General features: G+C 26.0%; 3 protein-coding genes across 7 annotated transcripts; 1 reads left to right on the top strand and 2 right to left on the bottom strand.

The window, feature by feature from the left end:
- Positions 1-1137: 1137 nt before the first annotated feature.
- Positions 1138-2174, bottom strand: Atpsynf (ATP synthase, subunit F). Its single transcript, XM_074237476.1, has 4 exons — positions 1994-2174; positions 1807-1905; positions 1610-1726; positions 1138-1280 (listed from the first exon to the last, which is right to left on the bottom strand). Exons 1-4 carry the CDS (start codon positions 2079-2081, stop codon positions 1252-1254), a joined length of 333 nt encoding a protein of 110 aa, XP_074093577.1. The 5' UTR covers positions 2082-2174; the 3' UTR covers positions 1138-1251.
- Positions 2175-2637: 463 nt separating this feature from the next.
- Aln (divergent protein kinase domain 1C) lies at positions 2638-5407 on the bottom strand. The gene is made up of 4 exons (XM_074237617.1): positions 4852-5407; positions 4472-4632; positions 3209-3896; positions 2638-3128 (listed from the first exon to the last, which is right to left on the bottom strand). Exons 1-4 carry the CDS (start codon positions 4999-5001, stop codon positions 2904-2906), a joined length of 1224 nt encoding a protein of 407 aa, XP_074093718.1. The 5' UTR covers positions 5002-5407; the 3' UTR covers positions 2638-2903.
- A 637-nt stretch (positions 5408-6044) lies between these two features.
- Gbs-76a (Glycogen binding subunit 76A) lies at positions 6045-14898 on the top strand. Of its 5 annotated transcripts, XM_074237616.1 has the most exons (3): positions 6050-6186; positions 6283-6304; positions 11521-14898. In XM_074237616.1, exon 3 carries the CDS (start codon positions 11587-11589, stop codon positions 13777-13779), a length of 2193 nt encoding a protein of 730 aa, XP_074093717.1. In that variant the 5' UTR covers positions 6050-6186; positions 6283-6304; positions 11521-11586; the 3' UTR covers positions 13780-14898. The 5 variants fall into 5 exon arrangements, with proteins under 5 accessions (XP_074093716.1, XP_074093717.1, XP_074093714.1 ...); XM_074237615.1 differs by lacking the exon at positions 6283-6304 and having other exon boundaries at positions 6045-6186; XM_074237613.1 differs by lacking the exons at positions 6050-6186; positions 6283-6304 and adding an exon at positions 9307-9813.
- The last annotated feature ends 1471 nt before the right edge of the window (positions 14899-16369 follow it).

The following is a 16369-nucleotide window of genomic DNA, read 5'->3' as shown; positions in this document are numbered from 1 at the left end:
TTTTCTAAATTATTATTCCTAGTCTATTGTACTGAATTTTCAGAGAGTACAAAAATACATTTTAACAATAACCTTTTTCTAATAGTTAAAAGTCTGAACCTAGGTTGTGGGGTTTTCCCAAAAGTTTTCTTATAATTATAAAATTAAATTTAATGTTAAGTTTCGCGCTATCAAAGGAGTGTCATCAGTGTTCGCGTGGTGGCGCCAGTCACGATTCAACTAAACCGTGATATGACATCACAACGACTAGTGAACTTACTTGTAAACGTTTCGTCAGAGATTAGTTTTTTTAGCGCGAAAATTTAAATTTACTTACAAGCGCTTACAAATAAATACTCGTTGGCTGGACAAAATTATTGATTCTTTTATGACATTAAAGTTAATAGTCACTTGACCATTTTTTAATTTTTTTTTTTTAACAAACGAATTTATTTAAAAAAATTATTAAAAAAAAAATTGCATCTCTAATTTTTTTAAATTTCCACATGCCCATTTTTTTTTTTTTTAATCTTTTTTGCAATAATTTATTTTCACCAAAATTAAAACAATTATTGAATGTCTGTTAAATATGAAAATTAAGTTAGCCGACATCTAAAAATTTTTAGAATGTTTTTTTATTGAAAAAGTTATAAAAAAATAAAAAAAAATTTTCGTTTATAAAAAAACTTAAAAAACTGTAAGTACAATTTTTAAAAAATATTTTTTTGTTCTAATTTAATTATTAAAAAAAATCAATAAATTAAAAACGTTGGCTAACTTTAGTATTATCTGTTAAATTAATTTTCATGATTTTTTGAGAAAAAATTTATCTCTATAACTCATAGTTAATTATTTAATAATTTCACTATTCAACATAATTTTTTTTTCTTGAATTTTATACATTTTTTTTTTTTTTTAATTGATATATCTTTACCTACATAATTTCGTACTAGTATTAAAGCACGTTGAAGACTTTGTGATTTAAAACATGCGATTAAATATGTTATTTTATACTTAATTTTTCATAATCATTGTAATGATTATTGTTGTCTATATTTTTAAAGCAAACATTTATTAGGCTTGACAAAGTTCTATTATAAATAGTTTTAGATAATAATAATAATAATAATAATAATAATAATAATAATAGACAAACGATTTAATTGTTTAATATATTTTTTTTATCTCGGTATTACTTTTTATTACATTTTTTTAGAACATTGAAATATTTACTTAATTTTTATTTCTACTTGTACAACCGCTGGTAATTGTTTAATGGTACTTGTAGTTCGCATGGTGTTCTGAAACAAATAATATATTTTACAAGTTAAAGTATTAGTCAAATTTTCCGTGACAATTTTTTGATTTTTCTTGAAAAATAAATTAAGTCTAGAAAATAATTAAAAAAATTGCATTCATAATTTCTTAGAGCTCCTAAAAGTAGAATTAAAAAAATTTTCTTTAATTTCTACATGTCAATTGTTAAATAAATAAATATTTCAATCTAGTGATATCTATTGAAATATTCAACATCAAAAGTTTATGTAATCGTACGCCCTTAAAGTTACTATTGTTTGATAATACTCTAGTGATTATTTTTATAGTTAAATAGAAAAGATAATATACATACTTAATTTTGGATAATTGATGATGTAAAAGAATATTATAGAGGCGCATGTAACTTGGAAAAATGGAGCTACTCCACAATATTTTGGAATTACATACTTGTGTTGCCAACGCCAGTAAGCTGCAAAGAAAATATTCAACTTTTATTATGCAACATGGCTATTTTAAAAAATGGCTACTTTAAATAAAAATTATAAAAACCTCTGCCAAGAGCCTGAGAAATCGCCACAGGACCAATGTTACGACGACCAAACCACGAAGGTAGTTCTGCAAGTTTCACTTGACCGAACGGTATGTCAGCTAAAGGATATAAATATATAAAAACATATTAGTTAAATCCAATAATTTTACAATGTTATAAATTTTGTGTTGGGATAATAAAATTTACCTTTTCCGTAGTATTTAGCTGGGTCAAATGGACCGTGGATGGCACGATCGTATTCCTTAGGATATTTTGCCCAGTTACCCCAATCCATGCTTGCTAATTGCGGCTGAAGTATTAAAGACAATTAAAAAAATTTAGAATAAATCCAATGCTCGATCTCAATGATGGCTAAACGGCCATTAAGCACAAAATTATTAAGTACAGAGATTTGCAATCGTTCTTGTCTTTTCGCAGCATGCAACGCCACTAGCGGGCTTAGTGATAAATTATTTTAAGCGCGGGAAAAATTCAAACATTCAAACTAATGAAAATTAAGTTAGCCCACATTTAAAAATTTTTAGAATTTTTTTTTTAGTGAAAAATTATTTTTTAAAAAATAAAAGAAAAATTTCCATATGTAAAAAATTTGAAAAACTATACATGCAATTTTTTAAAAGTACTTTTTTATTGCTTAATTAATTATTAAAAAAAAATAAAAATTTTTTGCTGTCCGCTTATTTTTAGTTTCATAATTTAATTTTCATAACAAACTGATTTTTTTAAAAATATAATTTTATTTTTATAACTAAAATAATGAACTTGTTACAAATAACAATATAAATTACATCTAATTATTTATTTATTGATAATTTTAATAAAATTCTAGCTAATTTATTTTTTAATGAAATATATAACGGAAAACTCTGATTATTTTAACTAATGGAATGGAATTAATATTTATATAATATATATTTGTATATGTGATAATTTTATCAAAAGCTCATTAATAGAATTATTTAACTAGTTCTTATATTAGTTTTTTGTGCTCTAACTTTTTGATCTATTAATTTATAATTAGTAATAAATAATTATGATTAAGTAAATCCTATTCTAAAACTAGTAAGGCCGAAGATATATTTTTTAAAATTTAAATTTATGTAGCAGTTGTGTAACGGCGAACCATATCAGTCAAAATATCGTAAAGTTTTGTTTTTATAGTCGATGAAACAGTTGTCCTTGATAAACTATGTAAACTAATTTCTCGTTCTAAATTAGCGCACTCTTTAAGTAAACTTGTTAGATTGTCAGATGCTTTCCGAGAGATCAACAATCCAGGTATTATAATAGACCATTCAAGAAATACTTTTTCACAAATAATCTAAAAATAAATCACGAAATTATTATTTATTTATTAATACAGTTTATAATTATATTGACTATAATAAATATAAACTTTACTTGTAAATTGTCATTGATCACAGGAGACTCGCAGAGTTTATTAACAGAACAAACAGATTTGCAGTCAAAGTAATCGCAATCTTCATTTTTGATACACGATTGTCCATCAGCAGTCAGTCGGCTGGCAATACTTTTAGGAAAAACAGCGTCAAGATCTAAAAACTTAAGACGTTGACTGCCAATAGGTAGTCCAAAGTGATAAATCTTTACGTCACATAGAATAAAAGATTCTGGGAAATTATTTTCTAGTTCATCTAAAAGATCCAAAATCATTATAGCAAGTTGTACTCTTTTAGACCAGTCATGTGTCGTGTCTAAAATAGCTGAAGAAGTTGTTGGATTTTTAATTGGATTAGCATACTCCACAGCATAAAAAGTCCCACATGTGCCAATTAATCGGGGAAATATTTCTCTGTCTTCATATAGAATTGAAATAAGATATTCATTTTCTTGCAACAATAACCAAATATTTTCCATTTCAAAATTACGGCGCTTTTCATCAGTTTCTAAATGACCTAATCTTAAATGAGCCAATCTTTCTAGTTGTCGGCTACCGATCGTTATATTAAGTCTCGTAAATACTAAATCACTTATCATTTTTTCAAATTCTTTTTCTGATGGATAATGTTTATTTCCCAGAGTGTCAATCCAATGAAGCGATTCATATTGTTCTGATGGTGATAGTTTTCTAAAAAACAATTAACATTTTTTAATTATTGATAATATTTTAATAATTTGTTATGCCTCTGTAGATTTTTTTAATTCTTTTAATTTTATCTTTAAGAAGTTAAAAGAAGCTTGTTTAAAATTTTCAAAGGTGTCAATTTTTTTTCATTTATTAAATTATAACAAAAAAAAATATTGTTAAAATATTGCATGTGTAATTTTTAAAATTTTCTTCTTGTGAAATTTTTTCTTTCATTTTTTTTAAAATAATTTTTCAATAAAAAAAAATTCTAAAAATTTTTAGATGTCAACTAACTTAATTTTCATATAAATAAATTATAGAATTGTAAAAAAATATCTTACTTTAATTTTGTTTTATAAAATTAACTCCAGAATAAATAACAACGATTTAGTTAGAATTTAATTGTTAATAATTAGTTTTCCAGTTGAAGTGGGACTTTAAGTTATCAAACAAACAATTAAATGTGACTTAATGAGACATTAAAATTTTGTGTAAATTATTTAGAAAAAAATTGAACCTTTCTCCCAAGGCATAACAAATTATAAATTTTATTAAGTAATTTTTTATAGAAATACTTGGAAGCTTTAAAAATAATCCTTGTAGTTTCCCAGTAAGCTGAAAAAACAAGGTCTTTACCAGAATGAAGATTTTCGCAAGTAAAAGAATGAATGCTCTGTTTTGAACATAATGGTTCACACAAAACTCCCAAGGCCATACCATTTTTGTAATCAATACACTAAAAAAGAAAAAAAAAGTATATTAATAAAATGTATGTAATATATTTAAATTAAATGAATAATAAGTTAAAGAACGCGCCGATCATTGGGACAGAAGTAATGCGCGGGCGCTTTTATTTTTTTTATTCATCTTACTTTCTGTTTATTGTACTCGTAGAATGAAAAATGATGGTTAGATGTATTTACGCAGTTATTTTATTGTAAAAAACAGTGCTTACCAGTTCTGACACTTGTCGCCGTGCTTTTAAATTCGTACATATAATACCCCAGTGATAGAGTAAATGAATAATAAAAATCAATGTGAAAAAAAAACTACCGGCAAGATATTTACGGTGATAAATAAATCCAGGAATCCTTCGAATATTCATTTTTAAAGTTAGGCGTATTATATTTATAATATTTAATTACAGCCGACGTTTTGGATGTACAGTGATCCGATAGATATAAATGTTGAGATCCATCACTGAATTCTAATTAATAAATACTCTTTTTTTGGTATTTTATATATTCGCATGTTACTTCTTAGGATGACTGTAGAGAAATATCATGCGCTTGTGCCGTAGGTCGGTTAAATGATTATAGAGTGAAAACTCTTAAAGGGACGATATATTCTCATTTCGTACTGCGTGACTAGAAAACATTTTAAATCAATAATTTAGTTTATTTTTTTTTAATTCTAATGTTTAGAATAATTTTTATTTTTTGTTTGAGTGTCCGAGACTTTTTAAAGTTGACTTTAAAAATTTTAATTGTAAAAAATTGTGGTGAGAAGAAATTTTCAAAAATTTTCTTGTCTGGGTAAAAAATTTTTGATGTAATTTTTTAGAGATAAAATAAGATTAATTGTAATGGAAAATTTCTTTAAAAAAAAAATGTTGGAAAATTTTTTAGCGCTTAAAAAATTTTACTCAAAATTAGATTTTGATTTAAATTAAAACTTTTTTGAGTGATATTTTTATTTAATTAAAAAATATTTAAAAAAGTAATTTAAAAGTTATTTTATATTCGCGCGCTGCGCATAAAAGATAAAATAAATATTTTGCTTTGCAACTGAAGATATCATTGGTGGCGTAGAAGTTTATTTCTTTTTGCGGTAAACTAACGCAACTTTTTAACGTTTTATTATTTATTTCAATCAACAGCATCTGATTATAATATCCAACAATTATAATAGAGAGTAATTGATATAAAAAAAATGATAATAATTATAAATAGCTCGTAGAATTAATTAATAAATAAAAATTATGTTGTAGAAACTCTGAAGAAATTGGGAGACGAATGAAGATAATTTATTGACTTTCGAAAAGTACAGCTGTTAATATTTTATTCATCTCATTTTGTCGCGCACATCATCAGTACGTGAAGCAAACAGAGTAGATAAAGTCATACATTACATTAAATGAATCCAAATCTGCACCTGCGTGTTGCGTATTGACCTTGGACGCCCTTGTGTATAAACGTCGTGACATGCAGAGTAACCCGGAGGAGAACCTAAGTTGATGTTATGAGTTTAAGATCATTGAAGTTGAAATTTATTTTTTTAAGACCGGAAGGTAATATTAAATACATTATTGTTTATATAAGTAGTGGTACTTTTAAAAGTTATCAATAGTGAAATAATGTTATTTTTGTGTCGCCTAATTTTTCAGTGTCAAGGGTAAATTATTTCCGGTGAGAATATATATTTTTAAAATAACTTAAATACTTTGATTTTTTTACTTTATTATTATTTTACGGACTGTCTATTCGGACACTGTGAGTGAGTTCCGCGTGAGGCTAGCGGGAATATTATAAATTATTTGCCATGCTAAAATTCATGCTACAGTGTCCGAATAGCCTCAGCCATTATTTTAACGTTAAAATTTAAAAAGATACAATTTTTTAATTTTTATAAAAAACTAAACATAATATTTGAGCAAATAATATAATAATAAAGCTAGCCGTCGTTTTTAATTTTTTTTTTTTAATTAAATTAGAACAAAAAAATATTTTTAAAAAATTGCATGTGTAATTTTTAAAATTTTTTTTCATGTGAAATTTTTTTTTTTTTTTTTAAATAATTTTTCAATAAAAAAAATTCTAAAAATTTTTAAATGTCGGCTAACTTAATATTCATGCAATTAATGTACAATTTTTTGTTAATTTTAAGAAATTTCAATATTAGTTAAAGTGACAATTGCGTTTTATAATACATATACAAACATACAATAACAAAGTAGAGTGAATAGTTATTCCTATATATTTATCATGATCACGCATTATCCGGCTGTCTTATAACCCTCGATATAAAACATTTTCTTTGAGATATCAACGCAAACTTTCTTCATTACGGAATTTTCCACGTTTTTATTTAGTTGACATATTATTATAAATAGATTTAAAAACACTGTAATTATATAGTTTTTCATGTTTACTAGTTATATTCTATGGTCTACAATACAAGGATTAATCTAAAACCGGTTGGTTGTCTATCGAGCTCTTTTATTCTTGCATGCATTTAAAGGGACTTTGATCTCAAGGGCTAATATAAATATTTTTATGTCATAATTTATTATATTTAAAGGTAAAAATAGTTTTTTAACTTCTTATTTATTAGACACATACTTAAATTATTTTTAAAAATTTTGAAATTTTTAAAAGTATAATTTTCTCTACACAGTAAAAAATTTTGTGTTAAAAATTTTTATATTGAATATTTAATAATTTTTTCTGTTAATTTAACAGAATAAATATTAAATGTATACATAAAAGTGTTAAATATTTAACACCAAAATTTTTAACACTGAGTTTTTTGACGCAATGACGCAAAAATTCTTACTGTGTACTTTTAATTAATTTCTTCTTTTATTTAATTACACGCTGATAGTAAAATAAAATATGATCAATTATTAAGTCGAAAAAAAAGAAATAAAAACATAGAATATATAAACGAATTGAGCAATGTGATTATACAAACTAAAATTGTAGTGCTATTTCCAGCAGACGTTCTCGTCGTTGTTGTCTCTTGGCACATCTCCATCATATCGAGCATTTACTCTTTTCAAATTAGACGTCAGAGTCGGTGGCTACAGAATAGCACACACTTTACCACTGTATTTAATTTAACGCGTGGGCATCCATGCAACAATAACCCAAGGGACATAAAATGTATGTTTTATGGCAACAGATCCGCTTTATACAGTGGTAGATCTCTGACCTAGCCATCCAATCTTTTTACTCTATTTTTCTTTTGTCTTTATCTTCATTTTGTCTTAAGTAATCTATTTTTGTATTTAGCGAAAGGTCGACGCAAAAACAACTCTCAGTACTCTATATCTATACTCTAAAGTCACATGAAAGTGTAATAACAACAGTTGCAATAAAAACTTTATCCGATTAATACTTATAACATTTTTTTTTTTTTTATTAATTGCCACGTAGAAAATAACAAACTGACGATTTAGGATGTTCTAAATAAATTTAAATAATTATTAAATTGTCACTTTTAAAATAATCTAAGTGAGGTAATTTTTATACTCAATATAAAATTGTTTTTTCATTAATATTTAAGATTGATTAATTAAATAAATTAAAAAAAATCAAAAATAACAAAATTAAAATAAAAAAATTGTATGGTTTGACTTAGAGCGCTTTATATCATATTAATTTATAGTTTGCGGGGGCTGAATCGTCCGACTATCTCTACAGATTATTTGTTATATTTTATGTAACTGTATACTGTTGTAAGAGAGTGCACGAGCACTCAGTCAACAATTGGCATTAACCATAAATACGCATAAGGCGACCCTTTTCTGGATTAAATTTTTCTTGGTCGTGCGGTTTATGGCCATTCTTTTTTTTTTTTTTTTCATTTTTATCGTTATTTTTTCTACCATTTCTCTATCACGTCCAAACCCTTGGGTTAACGACACATTGACACAATATAATTATATTTCATCTACAAGCTAACTCATCTGAGTGAAACGGAGTTATAAAAAGACTATTCAATAAATCATCGGTATATTTCTATCTTTTGAATGGAATCTTAGTACAATTAATTATTAAATTTATCTGTAAATTACTTTTCTTTACCTTACTTTGACGTTACTAATTTTTTTTACAAGAAAATAATTGATTTTCTTTTGTAAAAAAATGGTAAGGGGAAAAAAATGCGCCAACAGGATATTTGGAAAAATAAAAATGTCCAAAAAAATATTTATTCCCAAGATAATTTTGGTTTTTATAAATATTTTATTGAACTAAGAAAATTTACGCGTTAATCACGAGTTTTCTTCTTTTTGTACAAAAGTTTAAATTAAAAAAAAAAAAAATTGAAACATGAAATAAAAATTACAACATTTTAAAATGAAGTTTAGGTGCTTTTTACAAACACTTAAAGATGAATGTAATATTTGTTTTGATTTTATTCGTAATAGCCAAATACTATTTTTAGTGCATTAACACATCTTGAACGATTGCTTGATTCATATTCATTAAAATAAGTCTTTTTTAAAAATTTTTATTAAAGTACGCAGATTTCGATTGCCCAATTTTAAAATACACTAATTGAAAAATTTTTATACCTGATTTTTTTCAGTATTGTTGCATTTTTTATCATTTTTAGATCTTAATTTCAAGTAATTTTTCTTAAAAATATTTTCTATTCATAAATCAAATTTTTTATCATTTTGGCGCGCAAACTTTTTTTAAATAAGAAAAATTTTTAAAAATCTTAAAATAGTCAGTGACTGTGCTTTGAAATTGGGCAGTCGATTTAAATGTTGTAAATTTTAAAAGATATAATTAAAGAAAAAAAAAAAAGATGATACCAATAGTGACTACAAGTTAAATATGTATAAAAATTTGGTAGTCAAATTAGGGTCAATAGCCTGCTATTTCTAAATAGAAATTTGAAGTCACTTGAGACTTGAGATGTAAGAGAAGCAAACGAACTAAAAGAACAAAATCAATAATGTTTTGCTTTTTTTTTTATTTGTTATGATAAATTTATCCATATGTATTAACTTACATTATTCATCCGAGAAGAAGTGGCTGCTATGAGATGCGTATGCGGCAGAGGGATCCTTCAGAGAGTTAAGACATACATATTCATTTATATTAGTGCGTTCAGTTGAGTTTGTTCGCGAGAAGTTGTTTCGACCCAGTCAATCAGTCGTGAATGTGCCACGCACATGACAAGTGTGAGAATTTTACCGGCTTATCATTTAAATTGATCGTTTAATTTATCAAAATTTCGCTTTTTTTATTTGATTCAAAATTCAAAACTATGGCTCTAAATTTTATATTATTATTATTTTTATTGTTACAATAATTATTATCTGTACTGTGGAATAACAAGAAATAGATTTTACAAGCAAGTTCAATTAATAGTTGAAAGAAGAAATGAAAAGTTCACTTTTAATACGTACAAATGAAAAATTAAGCTTATAAGACCTTGCAGTCGGCGTACCGGGTTAATCACTCGAGTACCTTGACATCAAATTCTCGTCCTCATCCATCACTTTACACGGTGGATTTAATTATTTTTAATTTAATAAATTTTGTTATTTCAAGGAACAGAAACAAAAATAAAATATTTGTTTATAATACTCGAATTTATATTAAAAATAATAAAAAAAAGTCCGATTTTATTTCAATATTGTAGTGAGAAAAATAATGAACTACTTAATGCACGTAAAGTAAATATTTACACTTAATTTTATATATAGAATGATAAGAATTTAACATCATCGAATTTAATAAAAAAGTTATATATTTATGTACGTATTTCAAGTTCACGATCAATAACCCAACTGTTTGCTAAAAGGGAAAATTTATTTCTTCTTTTGGTAGAGAGAAAAATGTTATCAAAGCTATAAACACTTAATTATTTATTAAATAGTTTTCTTCATGCAAAATAAATGACTCCGATTAGTGATAAACAATAAAATCATTTCAATTTTTTTTTAAATTACTTAAGACAGACATTACATCTGTTCTTGAGATTTAAAATTAAAAACAATTTAAAAAAATGAACCCGCTTTATTCTATCATAAATGAATTTAATTGAAAACGGCTAATTAAGCAACAGAGAAAAAAAACATTACGAAGCTATACTGTAACGCTGTTTTAATTCAAAAGTGTTAAACGTACGTGTCGAGATTATAAACGTGCATTGAACTAAGTTCCGTCTATTATAGCTTGTTTAAACTATAAATAATGTTATATAATCACAGAGGTAGTTAGCCTCTTGTAATTTTACTAACTATAATAAAATTGTATTGACCACGACTATATATTACATGTTACACATTAAATCGTCGTTATTATCAAATAAAATCGAAAGATGAATATTCTAAACGGTAATCAGACTTATGATTAGCATCAATTGGGCTAAATTGTCCTCGATTTAAATGATATGATTTACTAATATCATCCGGTCTGGTAAAGAAATAATAAATATTAAATAATTATAATTTTAAATAAATTGAATTTGCCGATCAACGCGCAATAATCTTCTTATCTAACCGGTCTGTTGTTGATAATACGAGTCGACTTGTGTCTGAGATAAATAAATATTTAGTAATCTTCACGAGTTGTTTGCGTGAGCAAGTGATTATATAGCGATGCTTTCACATAGTTATACATCAGAGGTTTGTCAAATTATTTTTTACATATCTGGACGCCAGCCAAAATAAAACCTGTTCACTTTACAATTTGTTACTATTTTTTTTAACTTTTTCAGCAAATAAATAAAAAAAAAAATTTTTTTTTCTACCACTAATATCTAATTTTTTATATTTCAAGCACTTGTTTTCCTAGAACGAATTTATTTTAATCATACAGTACTTGATATCCTATAAAACACTGACGGTATAAAAAATTAATAAATTTATTTTTATTTTTAGCGAAACAGAACACACGATACCTCATTGAGCGAGGCTCCCATTTCATTTACATCGAGTGCTCACGAAATGGGTAGCACAGACTCTCCTGAAGATAATCATTGTGCTGGTGGTTCATCCTGTGGACTTGTAAGTTCATTATTTCCGACTATTTGTCGTGGTCGTGCCGAAGCATTTGCCCGGCGTCTTCACCGGCGATTAACGTCGCTTAACGGTACTGATACCGACATTAATTACGATGAAGATGATGATGATGACAAAGAAGAAGAATACAACGAGGATGGAGCGTGCATTAATAAAAACTCTAAAACATCAACAGCGGGAAATCCTGGTGTAAATCAACGACAGCCACGTCACACGCCTGAATCAGATCTTTACTATGATGTAGAGCTAGACTTGGAAAATGATGATACAGAGCTAAGCTCTCCAGATCAGGAGTTAAGTGCCGTTGAACTGGCTAGCTTACTGGTAAATCATTCAGATATATTGCAAGGAAATCATAATTTGCCATCTAATTCTGGTCAGTTAGGAAAAAAAAATAATTTTATACATTGTAATTTAGAGCCAGGATATGGATTTTTATCTCCACTTAATGGTACTCCTTCAGACGACTGCAACAGTGAAATATATTTCGATCCAGTATGCTCAGACACTGATAAAACTCGCTCGGACTCATTTCACGATCCTATTAATTCATCAGAAAGTGATGTTTGTCGTGTGTTTAACGATAAAACTGGCTCAGATTCTCATAAGTTGTCTGGACGTCGAAGAGAAGATTTTGATAAATTACAGAAGACTCAAGATACGTCAGAATCAAGTTTGTCTGTTAACGGGAATTTTAAGCAGCTTAATAAATTAAATAGTTCACTTGCTGTAAAAAATAGTTCAGAAGAATCTCTTGACGCTGCTAGTTCTTTAGACACAACTTCACCAAGTCACGAGTCGCTTTGGAGCACTTTTGATGAAAGTGAAACAGTTTCACTTAAAAATGACAGCTTATCTAATTCTTTGCCAGCTCAGACTGTTTCAAAGTCACACTCGGACTCAGAAATTATTCCGCGAGTTCATTTACCAACTTTAAACATCGAATCAGCGACTTCCAGTGATGAAGTTGATTTTGTTCATAAAAGCAACCATAAGGAAGACAAAATTAAGTCACCATTATTAGTATCACACGTAGCAGCTAGTTATAATGACCTAAGTGCAGCTTCAACGGGTGATAGTTCAACTGATACCAGTAGCAATGATCTGCCAAGTGCTTTTGTCGTCGATTTTTTGATAGATCATAATACGTTATCTGCAACAAATAATTTTAAGAGTGAAAATTCAGAAAATATTGAAGACGGTCTTCGAATAGAAGAAATATCTCCGTCGAATGATAATAATGTAAAAAAAGGGATGAATAATTTTGAAAGAAGAGAAAATAACGAAGATAAAGAAGACGAGGATTCAGATGAAGAAGAGGACGAAGAAGAGGAAAAAGAATCGCAACCACAACGAATAAGACGGTGTTCATCTCTTAAAACTGGGAAGACACCACCGGGAACTCCCTATAGAAAAAAAATAGTTCGTTTTGCAGATGTTCTTGGTCTTGATCTTGCTGATGTAAGAACTTTCCTTGACGAAATTCCAAAAGTGCCTCACTCTGCCTTCTCGGACCTAATCTACGACGACATTTTCCAGAAAGATTCAAGTCCTGTTTCGTTCGATGGCAGTCCGCCGAATTTTTCCAGGCTGAGTTTAGATGCTTTGAACTCTGTGCCAAGAACTCAGAGCATAGGATCAAAACCTTGTGGAGTTCTAGTACCGCTTTTTCAACAACCTGGAGGTCTTATTAATTTTCTAGATATTATACGAGAGCGACAAGTGTGCCTGGAAAATGTTATTGTCCAGAATCCAGTATCAACTTGTATCCAAGGTACAGTACGAGTAAGAAATCTAGACTATCATAAATCCGTCCATATAAGGTACTCTTTAGATTCATGGAAAAGCTACAGTGATCTTCAGGCACTATATTTACAAAATTCATGCGATGGATTTAGTGATAAATTTTCATTTCAACTTTACTGTCGGCCGTTGAAAATTGGTGAAAAACTTGAACTCGCTGTACGATTTCAGTGCAAGGGTGTACAGTATTGGGATAACAACTCTGGTCTTAATTATTGTTTTCAATGTTTACCAACCAGTCAAGCTAGTAATTATATTCCTATTACATCATCACAAACTTCTGATATCAACGATTGGTCAATGAATTTTTATTAATACTAATTTATTATCTATGTACTTCTTGGTTGCTCAGATTTTACCATAAGTACGACTGATAATTCAAGAATTATTTTTTTTTTTTAATTATTCGTAAAAAAATAAAAAAGTTATCAGTTGACAATAGAAATACACTGGAACACTGCGAAAAGTGTGTGTATTTAAAATAACAATTCTAAAGTTTATTAAGTAAAACATAAAATAATTTTAATTAAATGATAAAACCGAAATGTAATTATTTTCATTTTAATTTTTAAATTAACGCGACATTTTTAAATTTATATTTATAAATATACATACTTTTTACAATGCCCGGATACATTACGTAACTCGTTGAAATCTTTTCAAACTGAGAAATTTATTTAAAGTCTGCGCTTATTTTTGACGTTAAGTAAACTTTTTTTTATTTATTTCGCTTGCGAGTATATAAAAGATGCGTCAAAATTTTTAATTTTAAATATATGAGGGCTTAAAATAATTAAATTTTATATAAATTATAAATTAGACAATTACTTTGCAAATTTTTTTTTAAATTTGTTTAATTGATAATTAATTTGTATGAAGAAAAAAGAAAGGGCAAAGTGGGTCAAACAAGAGTTATTTTTTTTTCCCGCGTAATTTTGAGCCCTCATACAAAAAGCATTTTACTATTTAAATTTCGGCAACTTATTCAAAAATTAAAATGTAACTTATGATAAATATATAAGTTATAAAATATAAATGTTAAACTTTTAAAATCATAAAGTTTAAAAATAATCGACCACCGTAATAGGAATTTATTTTTAAACACAATAAGAAGAAATTAATTAAAATTGATTCTTAGTCTTTCATCTTTTTATCGGTAGCTTTTTTAAGAGATGAAATGTCGCTATTTATATCAATAGACGTCTGTTATTCATTCGTCTATAATTATATCAAGATATAAAGTTTAAACCTTCTATTTGATTTTAATAAAAAAAAAAAAAATTGAGATAAAAAAAATTCTTAGCAAATATTGCTTACAAAACGCAAAAATATAAGATAATATTAGAAGAAAATTATTTGTCAATTCTCTTACACTAGAGATGAAGTCTTGAAATAAATAAAAACAAAATCAATAATTCGTACCAAATATTACATCACAAGTATATATATATATATATATATATATATATATATATATATATATATATATATATATATATATATATATATATATATATATATATAAGTCGTTTACTATTTAAAGATACCTATATATATATACATCAATTTATTATCTATGATTAACATACATCGTATAAAAAAATATCTATTATCGTTATTAATTTGATAGTGAAATTAATAATATAATTATATTATTCTAATTATGGCTATAAACAAGATATGATAGTGTTATATATTTTATGTTATAATTAACTGCTACATGATCTATTATTTTTTTTGTTTAAATAATTTGGACCGTTGTATATTTTTACGTACAATTTTTTTTTTCTCGTCAATAGAGTTTTCTAGTCTTATAATAATTTTCTTTTTTATTATAATAAAACGGCAATATCTCAAAATACTCTATACAACAGCTCAAATAAAATTATAAATAATGTTAATATTTTTGCGTTAATAATTATAAAAAAATATATAATTATGTAAGACTGTTTTGCAAAGATTAAATCATTAATTATTGTATTCCTCGTCGAATAGTTTTTAGAATTTTTTAGATTATGTATATACTTCAATATAATTAATATATATTATTATCTGTTATTATTGTAACCTTGTGACATTATTTTGTTTTCAAAATCTCAATCATATTATTATTTATTCAATTATTATAAAATAATATTAATTTTAATTGATATGTATACTAATTTCTTCCAAAGTTATTATTATCATCTGGTGATTTTATATAAAAAAAAAAGGGGGGAGGGATTTGTACCTGAAAAAAAAAAAATATAAGGATATTAAATCAAAAAATAATTGCATAAAATGAAATATTTTTTACATATATTATTAATAAACAACCAACAATAATTAAATAGCAATATTATCAATAATTCATTATCCAAAATTGTGTAATATAGTTTATCTATAAAATATATGTATAAATCAATGTAGATTATTAATTTTAAAAAATGTTATTATTAATTATTATATATATAGAAATGTTTATATACACTTTAAATTATAATATATGTCATAAATTGGCTAAATAATATTTATTATGATGATGATAAAGTGTCATGGTTAAGATAGGTGTGTTATCACGAGACTGATAGAAAATGAATTGGTAATTAAAGCGTATATAATTATATTGCACAATTAAAATATTATGTTTGTAACATTTATTTAACAATAAAATCAATTTAAATTGACTACCCGTTGTTATATTAATACTTTTTATAAATTTTCCGTCCCAATATCAAATTTAAAAATAATTATTTTTTAAAAAATGTTAAAATCTTAAAATTTAATAAGCCCTTTAATATTTATAATTATAATACTAAAATTAGCCGACGTTTTTAATTTTTTGATTTTTTTTTAAATAATCAAATTATAATAAATAAAATATTTTGTAAAAATTGCATTTGCAATTTTTTTTTATTTTGTTGAT

The sequence above is a fragment of the Cotesia typhae genome, unplaced genomic scaffold, assembly GCF_013202065.1.
Source record: "Cotesia typhae breed Kobodo isofemale line unplaced genomic scaffold, CoteBio_Ctyphae contig_22, whole genome shotgun sequence".
NCBI lineage: Eukaryota > Metazoa > Arthropoda > Insecta > Hymenoptera > Braconidae > Cotesia > Cotesia typhae.
This window is presented reverse-complemented; position numbering and strand designations above follow the sequence as displayed.